At 39.9% G+C, this 18302-nt stretch overlaps 1 protein-coding gene across 3 annotated transcripts in view; it reads right to left on the bottom strand.

The window, feature by feature from the left end:
* LOC142099271 (glyoxal reductase-like) overlaps nt 1-18297 on the bottom strand; it is a 125611-nt gene extending 107314 nt beyond the window's left edge. For all 3 annotated transcript variants that reach the window (XM_075182555.1, XM_075182557.1, XM_075182556.1), the window contains exons 1-2: nt 18208-18297; nt 18013-18097 (exon numbers count right to left, since the gene is read on the bottom strand). In XM_075182555.1, the coding sequence (XP_075038656.1) occupies nt 18013-18073 (61 nt within the window). In that variant the 5' untranslated portion in view covers nt 18074-18097; nt 18208-18297. The remainder of the gene's footprint in view (nt 1-18012; nt 18098-18207) is intronic.
* Nucleotides 18298-18302: the final 5 nt, after the last annotated feature.

Below are 18302 nucleotides of genomic sequence, written 5' to 3'. Positions count from 1 at the left end.
GGGTCTGCTAAGTTCAGGTGTGTCCGATTCTCGGGGAACTGAGCCTGAGCATCTCTACTAATAATCCATCACATTCTTGCTCCAATGCTAGCTATGGCCGTGCTCTTCAGTATGAAATAGCTTCAATCAATAGAAAACATTTCCAGCATTCAAGGAAGACTTAAGTCTCTGAATGGATTTCAGATATTTGCACCTATCAGTCCATATTTTAATTGCAGACTAACAAACACTATGTCATCCACATTGTGATGTACATGTTACTGGAAATTTCATTGACAGGTTGTGACTATATAAACTTGACACATATTCTACACTCTATAATGTTTATGTATGGGGTGAAAACCATCCACCTCTTGTACTCTCTTCTGCTAATTATCTATTAATTATGGCATTGGACATCCCAAAATGAAGCAAATGTCTTATGTAGCTTAAGTGAAAGCAATATCAAACATTTTGATGAAATTTTGACTATATTTTTTCCAGTAAGAAAACAAACATATATTCTTTATTAAATAACAAGGGTTATTAGATGCCAGTAAAAAACAGCTCCACTGCTTTGGGGGATTTTGTAAGAAGAGGAACTATTTGAATTATTTAATAATATTTAAGTGAAACTGCAAATCAAACATTATCTAATTGCTGCTTTAATTTGTGAAGGAAAATAAACAAGGTATTTTTTATTTATTTAATATACCAATATAAAAGTGCATGATTTTTATTAACTTTGCTTTTGCTAACTATAAAGTCTATGTGCTAACATACAAAGCAGATGTTCTGTTGGATTAGCGTTATTCTACATCACTTCTGCTACTTTATATTCACACCATTCCTTGGGCTCTTTTCATCTCAAACAATGTGCTAATTAAACAAGTATTTCTCCTTGCTGAGAGCAGAAATATTGTACAACCAACTTAAGTGTTGAGCACCTTGCTATTTGTCACAGAACCAAATAAATATCGGCAAATCTAGGACACACCAAGCTTCACAAAGAAAGCCATAAACTCTTTTAAAGCTTTCCATAAGGAATGTAAGAGGTATCCTTTCTTGCATCCATTCCCACCGATTTTCAGACCATTTCTCACCTCGGCCAAATTGTTCTCGGATGCTCAGCTCCCAGAGGTCGCCTTGGAAACGGGTGAAAAGAGGCAGCTTTCTTCCACTGAAACCCAGGGAAACCAAAGTGGTGGGGGAGCTTTTGACATAAATCAATTCCAGGGTCACTGAACGCATTTTAAGGACTATAATATGCCAGCCCGGGTGTGAAAGGGTGATATGCACTCACAAAGAGAGTCCCTTACCAACTTTAAAGGCCCCCCTCCTCTCTTTCCAGTCTTCTTCCCCTTTATCCTATTCCTATTAGAGCAACAGTTACCCTAGAGAGGTGGATTCCTAACAGAATATCTACTGCCACAAATGCTATTACAGTACAATGTACATGGAAACCACCATCAAATATCAGTATCCAGGGACTGAATATGTTTTTTTTGTTGCACACTGCATGTAAACACACATTAGTAAAATAAGAAAAATATACAATGATAAAACTGTTGAATGTTTTTAAAATGTTTAAGCTATATAACAAAATATTAGTTTTGCATTTGACATGCACATAAATTTACAGGGACTTATGGCATGTGCCTTAGATCCTAAGAAATTGTCCCTATACGGTCCTCCATTTATGGTTTCTGGTGTCACTGAGTGGGTGCAGTGTATTAACAGGTATGTAGCAGTTTTTTTTCATCAGCCATATGTTGATATGTTAAACTGGGTACATACACACTTATGTAATCTGACTTCAGATGCGATTTCTGTAACGATTTTTACCATTGACTGAAAGACCCGATGAGCATGCCGATTCATAGGTACACGCCTACATGATTTACCATCAGATCTGCATCTCTCATAACCATCTGCTGAAAAGATTGTAACTCTGTACACACTCTACAGATATCCAAAAGAAGGAAATAGCATCATTGCCATTCATTGCTTTGAGTATAATTTATGTTCGGTCACTTCCTGCAACTCTGACACCACTTGTGACATGGGCACATTTCTGGTGATGCATACACTAACAAACTGCTGAAAAAATGGTGCTTTTATTGTTCACTTCACAGATAAATAGCACACTTTTCATCAGGATGACACCAGGAAACCTAACACTGACTAGAGAGAGTCCTGTCTAGACACCGGCCACTATCTAGCATCAGTCGCATTGAACAATGAAAAAGACAGGTTTTTAAACTTTACACTTTTCTCAGAGTTATAGCTTGATTTACAGGTGACACTCCCACCTTGCCTTTAGAAAGGACATCTCTGCAGGTGTTCTACTTAATCAATCTTCTTCTGCAGACAAACCCAGTTAGCTGTGGAAAGGTGCTTATAATTCGCTTCAAAGACAAGTTAAATCAGATAATTTTTTTAACCAGATGGTTAAAAAAATCTTGGAAGAAGGAAAAGAATAACGGCACGTTCTGGTGTAATATTTGAGAAATATCACAAATAATGTATGAGATTATAAGCGTGCTAAGTACGTAAGGATTCCCGGCTATGTAGCTTCAGAATTATAGGGCTCCAGACACCAAGCAAGCGATACAGAAAAACCAGAGAAGGTGTATAGTTCTAAATGGTGACAGCACTGATCACCCAGCGTGTAAACATATATGCGCGTACTAGATATATACGATAATGCGCCTTTCTGCATATTAAGTTGTATATAGAATCTATCATAGTCGACACGTGGTCTCAGATAATAATATGTAGCAACTTGTCTGTGAATACTACTTCTTGGTCATTCAGATAGCTCCACAGTGGAGATATATACAGATACTGTATATATACACAATATACAGATAGGCGGATTATAATCCATATCTGGTACGCGCATATATGCTTGTAAAGGCAAACTTTTCCACTCTGCGGTGCTCTGTTACTGTTTCCTCCAGTGCGCATGCGCTACAAGCCGGCCTTCCAATTCCCCACACTTCCGGTGGGATCGCCTTGCGCGAGGTACGGATCAGGAGGACAAGCAAAGAAACCGGACACCCAGAGGATGGTCTCTCGGATAGGGTAAGTGCACTGCCCTCGTCTCTCACCATATACTTTCTAGCGGCATTTCCGGACACCGGGTTACGGGTTTATTACATTTTCTGCCAGTCCGGTTCACGGACATTCAGCCCATACAAGCACTTTACAGACCCTTTCGGTTTTACATACTTCTGGAAACAAGACATTTGATCCCTAAGTTCGAGCTACCTTACGGGACTATACATTTCTATTTCTCTGTTACCACTTGCTCCAGGATTGTTTATACCGTACATCTTGGCTTACAAGTACAAATCTTGCACACGGACATCCAGGTACTATGTCTCCCATTATTTGACATACTGTTTCCTGTAGGGTTACAATTAGTAACCACTCCTAACTGTTCATATCCATTTAGGGATCGAGCCGGCTGGCTTGAACATTAGGAGCCAACCACTGCCTACACAAGGCATTAGGCTTAAAGACTGTGCCCAGATTCGGTTCAATCCTATCTGTCTACATCTACACGATTTATCTTTTGCTGATTGAGCTATTCAGGTATTATACCTGTTATAAATACAAGTACGCCGGCTGGTTTACTTGGTTTAATATTATTTTGTCCTTCATGTATTTTTTTTTGGCGTTTCTTAGCCCTCTCTTTTCCCCTCTCTCTCCCCCTTGTCGCACCGGGGTATCTCACGATTGTTTATGCCTATTATCTCCAACATAGCTTAGAGGAAGATCGAGAGAATAAATGGATTCTGGAGGTAATCATATACCACTTGTAGCATAATTTATATACATGATGCGCACACAGAGAGAGCTTTTCACCAATTTTTGTCTGACTATGGTCCAATCACTGAGATCAAGAGGCAGCACCACCATCAAGCTTCAGTTTTATATTTTACAAGTGTTCATCAGGTATCGGGTCTTTATCAGGTAGATGTAAAGTGGTGAGATAAATCCTCTTGAGGGGGAGTTAAAAAGACACAAGGATTCAAGAGTGGAGTGTGTGCAGATGCGATTAGCAAAACACTCTTAGAAGTCTCAAATTTAAAGACATTGGTTTAAGTGTTTTTTTTAACAGTTTGGAAAGCTGGAATGTAGATTGGAGTTCAGGAATGTCAGGCAAGTAACCCAGGATAGTCAGATTATTTAGAAATCATCTTATTGACCCAGGTTGAGAAAGATATTGGACTTTTACCTGGATGGAACTAAGGATTGTTTCACTAAGGGCAGAATTTTGCAGTGGTGGGAAGTAAGTTATGGGACCATAACAACAGGCTATATATGTAAAAATGTAAATATAAAGAAAAGGGTCTTAGATGTATGGGCAGTCACAGAATGGTTGAAATCAATATCATGTTTACATATGACTCAATGTCTTCCCAGATTTAATGCTGGGAGAGAAGTGCATTTAAATGAAATGAGATGAGAGATAGAATGGATGATTCTTAAAATCTTAAACTGCCTAGCCCGTCTTTTAAATGCTTGTGAAGGCTCTAAGCTTACTCTTGGTCAAGGCAAAGAAAGGTTGTGTAAATTACTTAGCTGTCAGTGATGGGTGTTGGTCATGGAAGTGGGTTTCCTGCAAGAGGACGATATTACTTTGCTTTTTTTTTTATTGAAAAAAAAATAAATGTTACAACCAAAAACAATTGTACAAATAAAAAGCAAAAAACTTTGTACAAAGGATTGTAGTTTTACAGGTTTGTTATACCACAAAACAGGAGTACAAAACAACAGGGTTCACAAGAGAGTACAGGGATGTGAGGCAAGTAATTCTAGAGCCCAAAAGGGAAGCATAAGGTTTAAGTCTAGTAAAAAGTTCAGGAATCATTGCTAGGGGTAGTATATTTAGTGTGGGCTTAAACATATTTAAAAGATTCAAGTCTGAAGTAACCTAGTTAACAAAGATTTACTCTGATAGTAAAATAAATAATATAATCTTAGATTAAAGCTTAATAAAATGAAAGAACAGTGTAGACACAGAATGAGGGTGTTATTCACTAAGCTCATGATATAGAGTCTGAGAGAGTTCTCATTGTAGACGGATGTTGGTACTTTCACTTATACATTAATGGACCCTCTTTCAGTTTGCCAATTTTGGGTGTGAACCTTGTTTTTGGGAGAGACGGTCTCGGTCATTTGGGGATGCTGGTTGAGGTGGATCACAAAGATCAAGACATAAAGACATATTTTGATCTTTGTTAAAAGTTTTTAGAGACAGTATTATGCCACCGTTAGAAACTTGAAGTTGGAACGGGATACCCCAAGAATACTTGATTTTGTGGTTTTATAGAGATTTCGTAATAGGAAGCATGTCTCTTCTTTTTGTGAAGGGAACCAGGTAATTAAAAATGTGCAAATTAATCATTTTCAAAGGGATCAGATGGGTGTTACAGGTAGCAGCCATAGATTTTTGCTTTGTGACATAGTAGTGGAAGCATACAATCATATCTCTTTAAGGTTGATCTGCTGGAACTTTTGGTTTATGGGCCCTGTCCAGAAACAAATATTCATTAGCAGTACCTGGAAGGAGCCAATTAGAGACATTAGGAATGATGATATGTCAATGCGTTGCGGTGCATGCTTGATTCGGACATTTCGTATTCCTTATTTTCTATGTCTTCCAGCTTAACATCTTTAACCCAAGCTGTTTCAGAATGCAGTGAAGTTAGGTTTTCATCCTGAAACTGTATATTTTGTATACATTGGCTTTGAGGGCATATATCCACTTGCCAATGACTGTCAGCTTGGTTTTAAAATCTGCTATGGCAGAGGGAAGTTCTAGTTGAAAAGTGGTTATTCTGTACAAAAGATGAGTGATCACAAGAATCTTCATGTTTTCCATAAGATCCTCCTCAGAGCCAGGTTCAGGGCACAATGGGTTGCTCTGATTTTGGTTGGATTGTGAGAGAGATAGATCACTGCGTTCCTGGTTTTTGAAGAATTGTGCAAGCTTTGGCTGCAATGAGTTTTTGTGTATAAGACACATTCCTGTGTGAGGTATATTCTGCTATGTGTAGCATGTCATTTGTTGATTACATAGACTGGGGTTTCAAAGGTGTAAATTGGATTACATGCAGAATAGCATCTATCCCAGAGTTAGAACCCGAATAGCTAAATTCATTCATAGGACTTAGCAGGTATTTAGCACAAATATTGTTAGAGTTAAACATAAGTCCTTAAGGAGGATTCTCTCAGTTGTAGTACAGATTTGATTTATAATCTAGGGAGGCTTAATATATTTTAAGATTGTAAGAGACTGTGTCCACAGAGGAAAGGCAGACTGGAGGACTAATATAAGTAAGTGGAACCACAAAGTAGTACAGGGCTGGAGTAAGGGCTTCAGTACTGTCAACATTAGAAGGGGAACTGTTCTAAATATAATGAATAAGGCCATCTATAGCAGCACCTGAGCTTGTCTTGAGGATTAATGGGATACCAAGAGATTTATCAAGTTATAAATTGAAGTCTGTGGGGAGGTGAAGAGGTTTTAAGAAGATCTTCTGCTGTGCCCAGAGAAAGAATGGGGGAGGTTTTATTAGGTGTGGTAGTAGTGCAGCCACAGGTTGAGAACAAGGACACTAACAAACTCACAATGGGATCCCATAGACTAGATGGCCGCTGACCATGTTTTTGATGAATGCAGAATGCATTTGCCAAAGGATCTCTGGAGGCATACCAGGTGAAGTTCCTTGAGCACAGTGATTCATTTGTGGTAGCTTTGAGCACTAGCTGCAAAGTTAGCTGTTTACTAATGTAATAATATGGACCATTTTATTTATGTCAATTGAGATTCTGGGTGGACTCCAGTGGAGATAATGGTATTATTTTGTGGGCTGAAGGGCCAGTTTGAGTGAACCGAAAGCGGAATAGGCATAGGCTCTAGGGTCTAGAAGTGGCGGAAGTATTGAGGCCCACCATGGCCTAGGTAAGTCAAAGAGATTAATTAATATTTTGCAAACAAGCTGCATGTGTCCCTGGTGGTTGAGTAGGTTTTAGGTCTTAGAATTAGCGGAAATTAATGAGGTTCACCAGGCCAGTTGTTTGATTCTTGGTAAGAGTTCATTAATGAGCCCAAACTGTGTTCTCAGTAGACTAAAGTGGATTTGAAATTTGTCTGCAGATGCAGTTAACTGTACCTCTGACACTAATGACTAATTTACCAATGTTTGTGACTTCGACCATGGCGTAGGGTATTTATTTCTTACGAGAAATAGGGAGACGCTATAAAGGCCTTTGAGGGGGGGGGGGCAGGTATTAGTATTACAGCAAAGAATACAGGACCTGGTGACATGTCTAGTTGGCTGAGTAGGCTTCAGATCCTAGATGTGGTGGGAAATGTCAAGGTCCCACAACGGACCACGTAAGTTGATGTAGTTGCTATATTGCTCTACTTGTGGCCTCCACTGGATATTTGAATGAATAGATTTTATACCTGGGAGTGTAATACTGTACCACCGGAGCTCCTATTCAACTTAAGTGGGGTCTATTTATAAGCCACATGTGGTGGATAATGGCAGCTTATCAGTTTCCAGGCTGTACAGGTCGCTAATGGTGGTGAAAGCCACTGTTGCATCCCTTAATGGAAACTATATGGTCCTGGATTTATATTGTTATGTGGAAACTTATGGTGTTTCTTGCTTTAAGCCCTGAATTGTGCTATATAGTTTATTGAATTGGGCTACCAGGCCCTGAGCTTCTGGGCACATGGGGGTAGGGGCAGGAGTCATCAGATCCACAGGGTCCAATCCTTAGATGAAATAGAATATTGAAGTGAATTGGACACACTCGATTACCTTATCAAGAAGCCTGGCCAAGCAATGGTACTCTGCGTGGCTGGGCCTTAATGAGGTAGCAGATGCGACACAGATGCATGGTGGATGAGTAGGTCTTGAGCTTTGATAGCAGTAAACACCACTAAAGAATTGCTCTAGAGCACAAATATTGGTCAATAAGATTGAATAGTTAGATTGTTCAGCAAGTGATGGAACCCCAATATCTGATGATTATATTAGCTACACCACATTGCACTGGGTAGATGATCTGTTGTGTAATTCAGCTGTTAAGCCATGCCTCCAGATCAGACTAATGTAGTTCTAATGATTAACTAGTTAGCTCACATCTATTCATTTTTCCTTATTATTGAAGTTGCAAGTTTTAGCTGTCTATCTGGATCCAAGCTGGGTCTAATGTAATATAGAACTCTCTCATGTGGAGCTGATCATGCCAGAGGCAGCATGTACGGGAAGGGCTGAGGGCTGTCTATCACAAATGCTTCCTTCTAAACACTGTTTGATGCTGGCAAAAATATAATAGTATTCAGGAAGAGTAAATTCTCCCTAAATAACCATGCAGATAAAGGTCTTCCTTTACTGATTAAATGAAACCTCTCCCTTAAGAATTCAAAGTCACAAACATTAACTACAACACCACAAACAGTGACAAAGAAAACTATACTGAATGCTTATAAATGGCAAAAAATAACAAATGCTTCCATTAAACATAATTGATTTACAGAGAAAAATACCCCACTCTCTAATGCATTTGCTATAAACAGAACGTGTTTGACAAAGAGAAAAAAAGCGCAGGAGGTGACATTGTGTTCAAAGGCTTTTTATTGTGAACAAGTTAACCCGTGCATGATACTCATGCATTCTAGTCAAATCAAGCTACTTAAGGTGTTAAAAAGGTTCCTCCTCAGGGGAAGAGCGTTACTTCCCGATGCAAGCGCCCTTTTTTAACGTGGTTTTGTCCACATGTCACCACCTCATCATTTTTCTCCATCACCTCATCCTTCATCTTCATCGCCACATCCTTCATCAAGCTACTTAAGGTGTTAAAAACTCCCCACTGTCACCCCCGGTAACCACCAACCACTCCCAACTGTCACTTCTCCTTCAAGAAATATATAGGTCAGTGTATAACTCTGCCCAGCAGGTGGCGTTGCAGCTTGGTTTTTTTTTCCCCACACACGCCACTAGGCATTTATATAGTAGATTGAATGAATTGTTAAATGGGTTTAACAACACTGGAAGGAATTACACAACAAATTCTAATATGGTCGCAAAACATTACATTTATACGTTTATTTGATTCAGTAAGACAGGGATGGACAATCATTTAAATTAGGATACAGCCTAAAAGTCTCCACCAGATGACACAAAGCAAGCATACTTGCATAGGAATGGTTAAACACCAAAATCTCAAAAAATGTATTTTCAAATATGAAGCATGAAAGTAAAACATACTGTTCACTATTACTCTGACACTCCACTGCAGTTCTGTCAAATATTTATTATTAGCATTTCAAACCTTCATCATTATTACATAATATAGCCCCATGCAAAGTTATGTAAAAGAGTATGTAATTTATGCTTGCGCCTGTATATGAATCCACCGATCTGCACTCAGCCCAGATACCATCTGTTACATAGGAGACTGCAAGCCAAGTGCTAGCTTTACACTGCCCCATTGAAAAACAGAGAAGCACCGTCTCCAACACAGTTTTCTTTTTAAATGTCTTTTTCCCTAAATGACAGAACACACAGCATATCTGGCAGATTCCCTTGAGTATAAGCACGTTTGTTATTGAAGTACTGCCACACGCCGGACCCTCCCGCTTCCAGACCTCTTCCGTCGGGCCTCTCTCCTTCTGATGGCGGCTGCCATCTTAGATTGCGGAAGTGCTCATGCGCTCTCCCGTCTTTTATCTTCTCCTATTTCCTTGCATTGGCTTACTGGTTTCCACTCCCCCCTCATTCTGGCTCCTATTTAAAGCACCTGTTCTGCCAATATGGGGGCAGATCTTCATGTCCTGTTAGCCTGCTGTTGCTCGATCATTTTGGCTCCTGTTTTCCTATTTTTTTTGAGAGTCCTGGCATTAAGCAGCCTTGTGTAATCCTGGAATCCGGTGCTTCTCAGCAAATCCTTGTATCCAGCGTTCTATGCTTCTCAGCTCATCCTGGTATCCTGCAACTGATGCTTCTCAGCTTATCCTGTAACATGTGTTTCTCAGCAAATCCTGGTATCCAGTGTGCTATACTTCTCAGCTAATTCTGGTATCCAGTATCTGGTGCCGTTCCAGCTATCCTTGTCACCAGCATCCTATATCCTTCTTCAATTACCAGCTTCCTGACATCGGATCTACTCTGCTTCTCTGATATCTCCTCTTGCCAGTGAACACCCATCTCACTTATCAGTCACGCCTGGTACCCATCTGGACAATTGCAACCTGCGTGGTGCTAGCAGCAAAGACCAAACCTCCTTGGGGGTGTCCCCTGGCGAAAACCTTTGCCACTTTAAGACTCCGTGCCTCTGTGCTGGGTAGAGTTAAATCTGACAGATTGTGAAAATCCTACCACTTCTGTGTGTTCCCTAACAAGTACCTTATTTTGCTTCATAGTACATAACATATAATATAACTTATTAATGTTGATTTTAATCCTAAAGCAGTGATAGGCAAATTGATACATGTCAGGGGCCACATAGGCAGCTCTCTAACCTTCCCAGGAACCTCTAGATAAAAAGAAGAAAACTCAAATCCTTGCATCAGGCCAGATAATATTTCCAAACCCTATGATAGAAAAGATGTGTGCTTCCACGCTTGCAGTATGCTCTATAAATAACTGTGTCAACAAGACCCTAGATCTAAGAGAGAAAATACCACTGCACCAGGTGATCGCTATTATAATAACCAGATAGTACACAATTATTGATCACATATAACCTATTAGTACTGGATGGTGCACTCACTGCACAAAAATTCTAGTATCAGAAAGGAGGAAAAATAGAGAAAATGTGCTTGCAGAGGCACTCAGCGATCTTCTTTATTATAAAATGTAAATCTTTATTGATTATACTTTAAAAAGAGAATATAATCCCTCCAAATGTAATAGCGAAATATAAAACAAATAAAGTGAATCAAAAGTGAATTAAAATAGCAAAAATATTTGCTATGCCCCGCTACTTGATATACTTCAATGATTATTATATCAATTGATCATGCTTAACAATATATATTATTATGTTTCACTCCATTATGAAACTGACATTGTCAGAATGACGTTTATGAGATTAGTGGTATGATCGTTCTATAATTAGTACCACCTAGACTGACTACTGCAGTTCATTTATTATTTTAACATTGGTAAATGACAATCCTATAAATGAGCCTATCCAGGTAATCTAATATAGTTACTGTGTATAGCGATTGTAAAGTACCTAATATGTTAATCATAACTGCATTATCTCAGTCCTGTCATTTGTCCAGTCTCACACTTACATTCTATTGTCTCAAACTCAATAGAGATTAGACCCTAGATCTGCACAGGATCTCAAAAAATTAGATGGAAGGCCCAAGGTGGTCCAAGTGCTGACAGCTTAGGAAGTCTGCCTTCTAGTTGTCCAACCCCAGAATACAGGTCACTGAGATGACTGGAACAAACAACTCTGTCCAATGCAATATGCATGATGCTTTTCTCATGGCCTGAGAGCTGCACATGCCCCATTGATGGTTCAGATAAGCCAACATTATGGAACTATCTGCCTTGCACAAGACTGCCTGGTTCTTAGGGAAGAATTTTCCAGTGCTCAGGATGCCACTGTTTCCAGGACACTGATAAATAATAAGAACTCTGAGCAGACTATATACCATGGTGTGGTGATGTAGAAAACCCATAAGCCATTCCTGGGTACTGGCATCTAAAATGGCTACCTGCCACACTGGAACTTAGAAGGGTTTCTCTACCATTAAATGTAAGAGGTGTATCCCCAACCCCAGGGAGGCAACAATCTGGAGATAAAAGAATGAGATTCTCAAGAGACCTATTTTATAAACACAGAACTATGGGGCATTCCAAATATGCTTCCAAGGTTGAGTCCACATGCCCTGATAATGCAGAAGCACCACCAAAGAGGCCATGACTTTGGTGAAGACACGTGTAGCCTATTTACAGGCCAAAAGAGAGCATTGGAAACAAGAAGCAAGTTCAACATAGGCTGGAAGAAACCATCTTCATTGGGCACCGGGAAGAAACTGGAGTAAAAGCCTTGAGCACTCTGTTGATTTGGGACATGGTAGATGACTACAACATGCAGTAGCCCTTAAATGGTCAAGTGCATACTTACCAACTTTCTGTTGGTGAAATCCGGGAGCCTGCAGAGGAGGTGGGCGTAACAGGGGGGCGGGGCTCCAAGTAGCGTCATTTTGGACCTGCCCCCATGACGTGATGACGTAAAATGCGTCATTTGACAGCGGGGGGCGGGGCCAAACGCCGCGATTCACCGGGAATCGCGGCGTTTGGGACTTAATTCTGCCCACTTCACAAGGAAGTGGGCAGAATTATCCAGATGCGGGGGATTGCCACACTCGCCCGGGAGCCCGGGAGACTCTCGCAAAATGCGGGAGTCTCCCGGATATTTCGGGAGAGTTGGCAAGTCTGGTCAAGTGGAAAGGACTTCTCTGCTCTGATTGTCAAGGAACTAAGTATTTTTATCATGTTAAACAGGGTGAAATTATCAAGATGATCAGCCACTTTGCTTAGAGGTTGTTGCAGATACTAGAACACATTCAAGCAATAACAGAGGTTCATTATTAACCATGAATGAATTAGTCTGGTCATGTTATGTTATGGACCCGTTGCAATACTTACAAAGGTTAAGTTCCTTATTTGAACATGCAGTCGGTTGGTTGCTTTGGTGATCCATTTATACTAAGAGGAATTGGCTACTTGTTCACATGACAGTATAGATACATTATTTAATTCAATAGAAGGTAAAATCTGTGGACCATAACATTTTCAAAATTAAATATTTCAATTGTGTCTTAACATGGTAACACGGATGAGATAAGCTTCCTCCTTATAGTGATCTAATTACAGGTACATAATAAATCATAACTAAGGTCACAAAATTATGACTAGAGATGGGCGGGCTTGGTTCCCCGAGAACCGAACCCACCCGAACTTTAGGTATCCGAGTACAGAGTCGAGCAGGCTCGGTACTCTCCCGCCAATTCGGATTCAAAATCGAGGCAAAATATCATTGTGACGTAGTCGGATCTCAGAGCTCGGTTCTCGCGATAATTGAAATGCATAAATACCCGCCTACACAGCAATCCATCGCCATTTGACAGAGGGAGAGAGCAGGGTTAGGTCACAGGCTGTATTAGAGCAGGGACAGAGCAATTATTTTATACCTTATTCTTTCTATTATTATTTAAATTCTGCTAGCAATTCTTCTAGCAATTGTTAGAGCAGGAAGAGAGGAGGCATTTTTTTGAATATTTTGCACTACAAGTGCTTTGGGGTGTCTCATATTCCCCAGTGTGAAACAATAATTTTTCTGGCTGCAAAAAGTCATATATAGCAGCACTATCGAATATTTTGCACTACAAGTGCTTTGGGGTGTCTCATATTCCCCAGTGTGAAACAATAATTTTTCTGACTGCAGAAAGTCATATCTAGCAGCACTATCGAATATTTTGCACTACAAGTGCTTTGGGGTGTCTCATATTTCCCAGTGTGAAACAATAATTTTTCTGGCTGCAAAAAGTCATATATAGCAGCACTATCGAATATTTTGCACTACAAGTGCTTTGGGGTGTCTCATATTCCCCAGTGTGAAACAATAATTTTTCTGGCTGCAGAAAGTCATATCTAGCAGCACTATCGAATATTTTGCACTACAAGTGCTTTGGGGTGTCTCATATTCCCCAGTGTGAAACAATAATTTTTCTGGCTACAAAAAGTCATATATAGCAGCACTATCGAATATTTTGCACTACAAGTGCTTTGGGGTGTCTCATATTCCCCAGTGTGAAACAATAATTTTTCTGGCTGCAAAAAGTCATATATAGCAGCACTATCTATTGAATATTTTGCACTACAAGTGCTTTGGGGTGTCTCATATTGCCCAGTGTGAAACAATAATTTTTCTGGCTGCAAAAAGTCATATCTAGCAGCACTATCTATTGAATATTTTGCACTACAAGTGCTTTGGGGTGTCTCATATTCCCCAGTGTGAAACAATAATTTTTCTGGCTGCAAAAAGTCATATATAGCAGCATTATCTATTGAATATTTTGCACTACAAGTGCTTTGGGGTGTCTCATATTCCCCAGTGTGAAACAATAATTTTTCTGGCTGCAAAAAGTCATATATAGCAGCACTATCTATTGAATATTTTGCACTACAAGTGCTTTGGCCTCATTAAAATGGATTCAAAGCAGTCCCCATATGAGCAGGATCAGCAAACAGGTGCTGGCACCAGTCCTGATGGTAATGTTCCCAGTACGTCATCTGGTAAAGCCTGTGTAAAAGTACATAGTCTTTTTAAATCAGGGAAAAAAGCACACACAAAAAAAAAAATTACTGTGTTAAAACGAAAAAGAACTGTAACGGAGGAAAAGTTGACTGTCGATAAAAAAAAAATTGCCATCATGCCATTCTACACAAGCAGTGGCAAAGAAAGAATGAGGCCTTTGTCTTTCTCTATTAGTGGCAGATCAAGAAATGTTACTGAGCCTTCTTCTTGTACGGTCACTCGTGACCAAGCAAGACCAAGTAATTTGGAGTCTAAAAGTGGTACACAACTACTGTTATGCGTGAAAGCCGAGCTGCAAGAAAACAGTAAGGCATTAGAGGATAATGTATGCTCAGAATCAGAAAAGACACCAATCCCTGTGGAGAGTTCATCCACCAATGGTATGTGTAATCGTGAGCATTCTGTTAGTGTACCCATAATTAAGGGCCCTTTCAGCAGTTCTGCTGATGTGTGCTTGAACAGCCCGAGTGTAGCCGGTAATACACCAATTGAGGATGCCACTTTGGAACTAGAAGAGGATGTGTAGGCGACGAGGGCGCTAATGAGGATGTTGATGAGGATGATGCAGACAGATGCCAAACTGCCTTTCTCAATTTCTATTTATATTCTACAGTCTATGCAGGCTGCTTTTTTTCTATTTATCTACAAGTGGAGCGGGGGGGTCATAGACAGCCACCAAACTACCTTTGTCCATTTCGTTTTATATCTGTTCAGTCTATGCAGGCTGCTTTTTTTCTATTTAACTACAAGTGGAGGGGGGGGGGGGTTATAGACAGCCACCAAACTACCTTTGTCCATTTCGTTTTATATAACGGCTGAATAGTTTTCTATTTTACTACTAGTGGAGAGGGGGTCTGATGCAGACAGAAACCAAACTGCCTTTGTCCATTTCTATTTAATGTACAGTCAATGCAGGCTGATTTTTTTCTATTTAACTACAAGTGGAGGGTGTAATATACACCCAAAGACGATGGCTACATTGCCAATAGTCAAAGATGGAGGGGGAAGACAACCAGGTTTGTCTGTATAATTTGCAGGCAAGTGTTAGAATTAAGGACGGTCTACCAGGGATTAAACTGTTTTTTCAAAATTTATTAGCTTTATAATTACCTCACTTATCCAAGAAACTGATGGAGCACTAAATTAAGTTATTTTAGACCAAAAAAAATTATTTTTTTCAAAAATAGCAAAACAAAACCAAACAAAACCAAAACCAAATCACGCAAGGGCGGTTTTGCCAAAACCAAAACACAAAGGTAATCCAGATCCAAAACCAAAACCAAAACACGGGGGTCAGTGAGCATCTCTAATTATGACTAACTGTAATGTGACCAAAATTCTTGCTATTTCAATTTATTTATTCCTAAAGATTTCCATATCCCTGTTATGTGACCAGGAAAACTTCTCCTAGGTTTGTGAACTTCTCAGTAGTTAAGTTTGCAAAAAATGTATAGCGATATATCAATAATAACATGTTAAAACAGATGCTTCATTGTATGATATTTACAGCTTTAAGTTATATATGTCTTTTCAACATTGTAATAGGATGCAAAAAGTACTGTCCACCTGTAAGTGATCTGCCAATTAACATCCCTAAAAAACCATCCCCTATCAATGTTGCCTCCATTGACTTCCTTAACAAAGACCCACAAGAGTCGAAACCTATGGCAATATCAGTTTTGAGTTGTGATCATCTGCATGCCGATCTACTGTGGTACGGAGAATCAAGTTGTCACGTTAATGACACTATAGATGCCAGTCACTGATATTGGCGCAACTAAACAGGGAGGCACACAGACTAATGCACCCCCGGTATTCACCAGGGACCCACGCAAGGAGGTGCGCAGGTCTTGGTTCTCCAAGTTAGTTACCAGTACAATGGATGGAGTACAGGGATGGTCATGCAATCTGGGTCAGATACCAAACAATGGCGCGGTACACAGGGAAGATCTAGAAGAATAGTCAGAGACAAGCCAGAGGTCAGAATCCAGACAGGGAGCAGTACCAAAGCGCAGGACAAGAAAAGTCAGGAACAAGCCAGTCAGAACCAAATAACGATAACAGGAACAGGGAACTGGAAGCAGCAATGCTGGAGCTGGTGAATCAATACTCTGGCACCAGAACCTAGTAAGGAAGTGCCTTAAATAGATTGAAGTGGCCCCTGATATGTGACAGGTAATTTCGGCGGTCAGATGCACCTGACCGACGATATCAGAAGAGAGGGAACATCCCATGTGCGTGCAGCGTCAGGTCAAATCCGGAATTGTGTCTCGTTCCCAGACAAAGGGACACAGCCCCTACAGAAGTACAGGCGTCTAACCCCGGCACCTACGGACAGTGTGGGGATGGTGCCTGACACAAGTCCTAGGAAATTTAACAACTTTTAGTGTGGCTAAGAACTTATTCACAACCACTTTCTTGGATGTAGACTTGCATCATCCCAACAGGGGATTATATATTGTCACAAAATTGGGTTTGGAGTGCCGTTTCCTGGGATAAACGGTTGCACTTTTATACATCAGCCAAAGACATCACACCAGTAAAGTACCTTGGTTTTAATAGCCTCAGCTAGTTTTATTCACCAGCATCAAAACAAAACAAACAAACTCCTAGCCTGTATAGCTTCTAACTAATACACAGGCACACCCTATCTAAAATGAAGAACCTAGTGCCCCACAACACACATACAAAATAACTCTCAAGAAGCATCTGCTCTCCTCCCCAGGTAATGACAGACTGAATGAACTGCCTAGGAGCCTCTTAACAGCACATCATCAGGTGCAATTCCGATTACCAGCAACTTGCTAGCTGGTGGAAAAACAAGAAGTGGGCCTTATGAATGGAACCCCATCTTCTCTCTCCATTCATACCCCAGGGACTCATACTGGCTCTTCCTGCAGCCGAACAGTCTTTGGAAAGCTTTATCCCAAACACAAACAATCTCCCTGGGATTTTAAAACACTAATGACAGAAATTCAGGACTTATATACCTTCCTATTTACTACTTTCCCAAAGCTTCTGTCACAATATGTTATATATTGTTGTAACCAGTGAGTGCATTATAAATTTTATTGACTTTAACAATAAAAAGAAGGCGATACACAAAAATTGAGATCCAGTATGGATGCGATTATTTTGAATTTATAAATAATAGGGATATTTGTGTATGCATAGGATTTATGCAGGGTTGACAACCAGGAACCATTTAATTAAAATACTTCCCATATTTACATTTCAACAAGTAATTATTTATGAAATCACTTTGTATCTTTTAGAATTAGAAATTCATCCATGCGTGTATCCATACAGACATGTTCAATAGCATTAGATGGAGAAATAAGAAAATGACAGGAAGAGCTTGTGATGGATTGCACCCTGCTAACAAGTATGGCCAAGTATGTACATAAGCCTTAGGAAATCTGTAGTTGCTGTGGTACTACTGGTCACAAAATGCCCTGTCAGTAATTGTCAGGACATTCTTGGATTTAGTACCACAAGGAGAGCCACGAGTTGTCTGCCTCTAAATTAGAGAGAGGCTCTGTCTAATTCATATATATTCTTATATCGAGTTTCATGCCCCTTTTTAAGCTAATCAATGTTTTCACTTAAATCGTTCTTGACATAGAAAATAAAAAAAATAATAGCACAAACTAGACTTACCCAGACCCACAACAGGTATGTGCTGCCCGCTAGATAACTGTACTGTAGGATATTTGGCCATACCCACGTTCTTCCTTCAAGTTAACTGTGTGTAATACAAAGTATATCACGTTAAAAATAGTGTATCGTCACACAAACAGCTTTATTTTAACTAAAGTAAAATTTAGATTCAAAAGCCATTCACACATTCGTTACCTAAGGCAACACGTTTGTCTCAAACGGAGGTCAGAAACAGAAATCTCTCGTGTAAAAAATAAATGCACAACCCGCATGCCCTAAAGAAACATGGC

The sequence above is a fragment of the Mixophyes fleayi genome, chromosome 8, assembly GCF_038048845.1.
Source record: "Mixophyes fleayi isolate aMixFle1 chromosome 8, aMixFle1.hap1, whole genome shotgun sequence".
Lineage (NCBI taxonomy): Eukaryota > Metazoa > Chordata > Amphibia > Anura > Limnodynastidae > Mixophyes > Mixophyes fleayi.
This window is presented reverse-complemented; position numbering and strand designations above follow the sequence as displayed.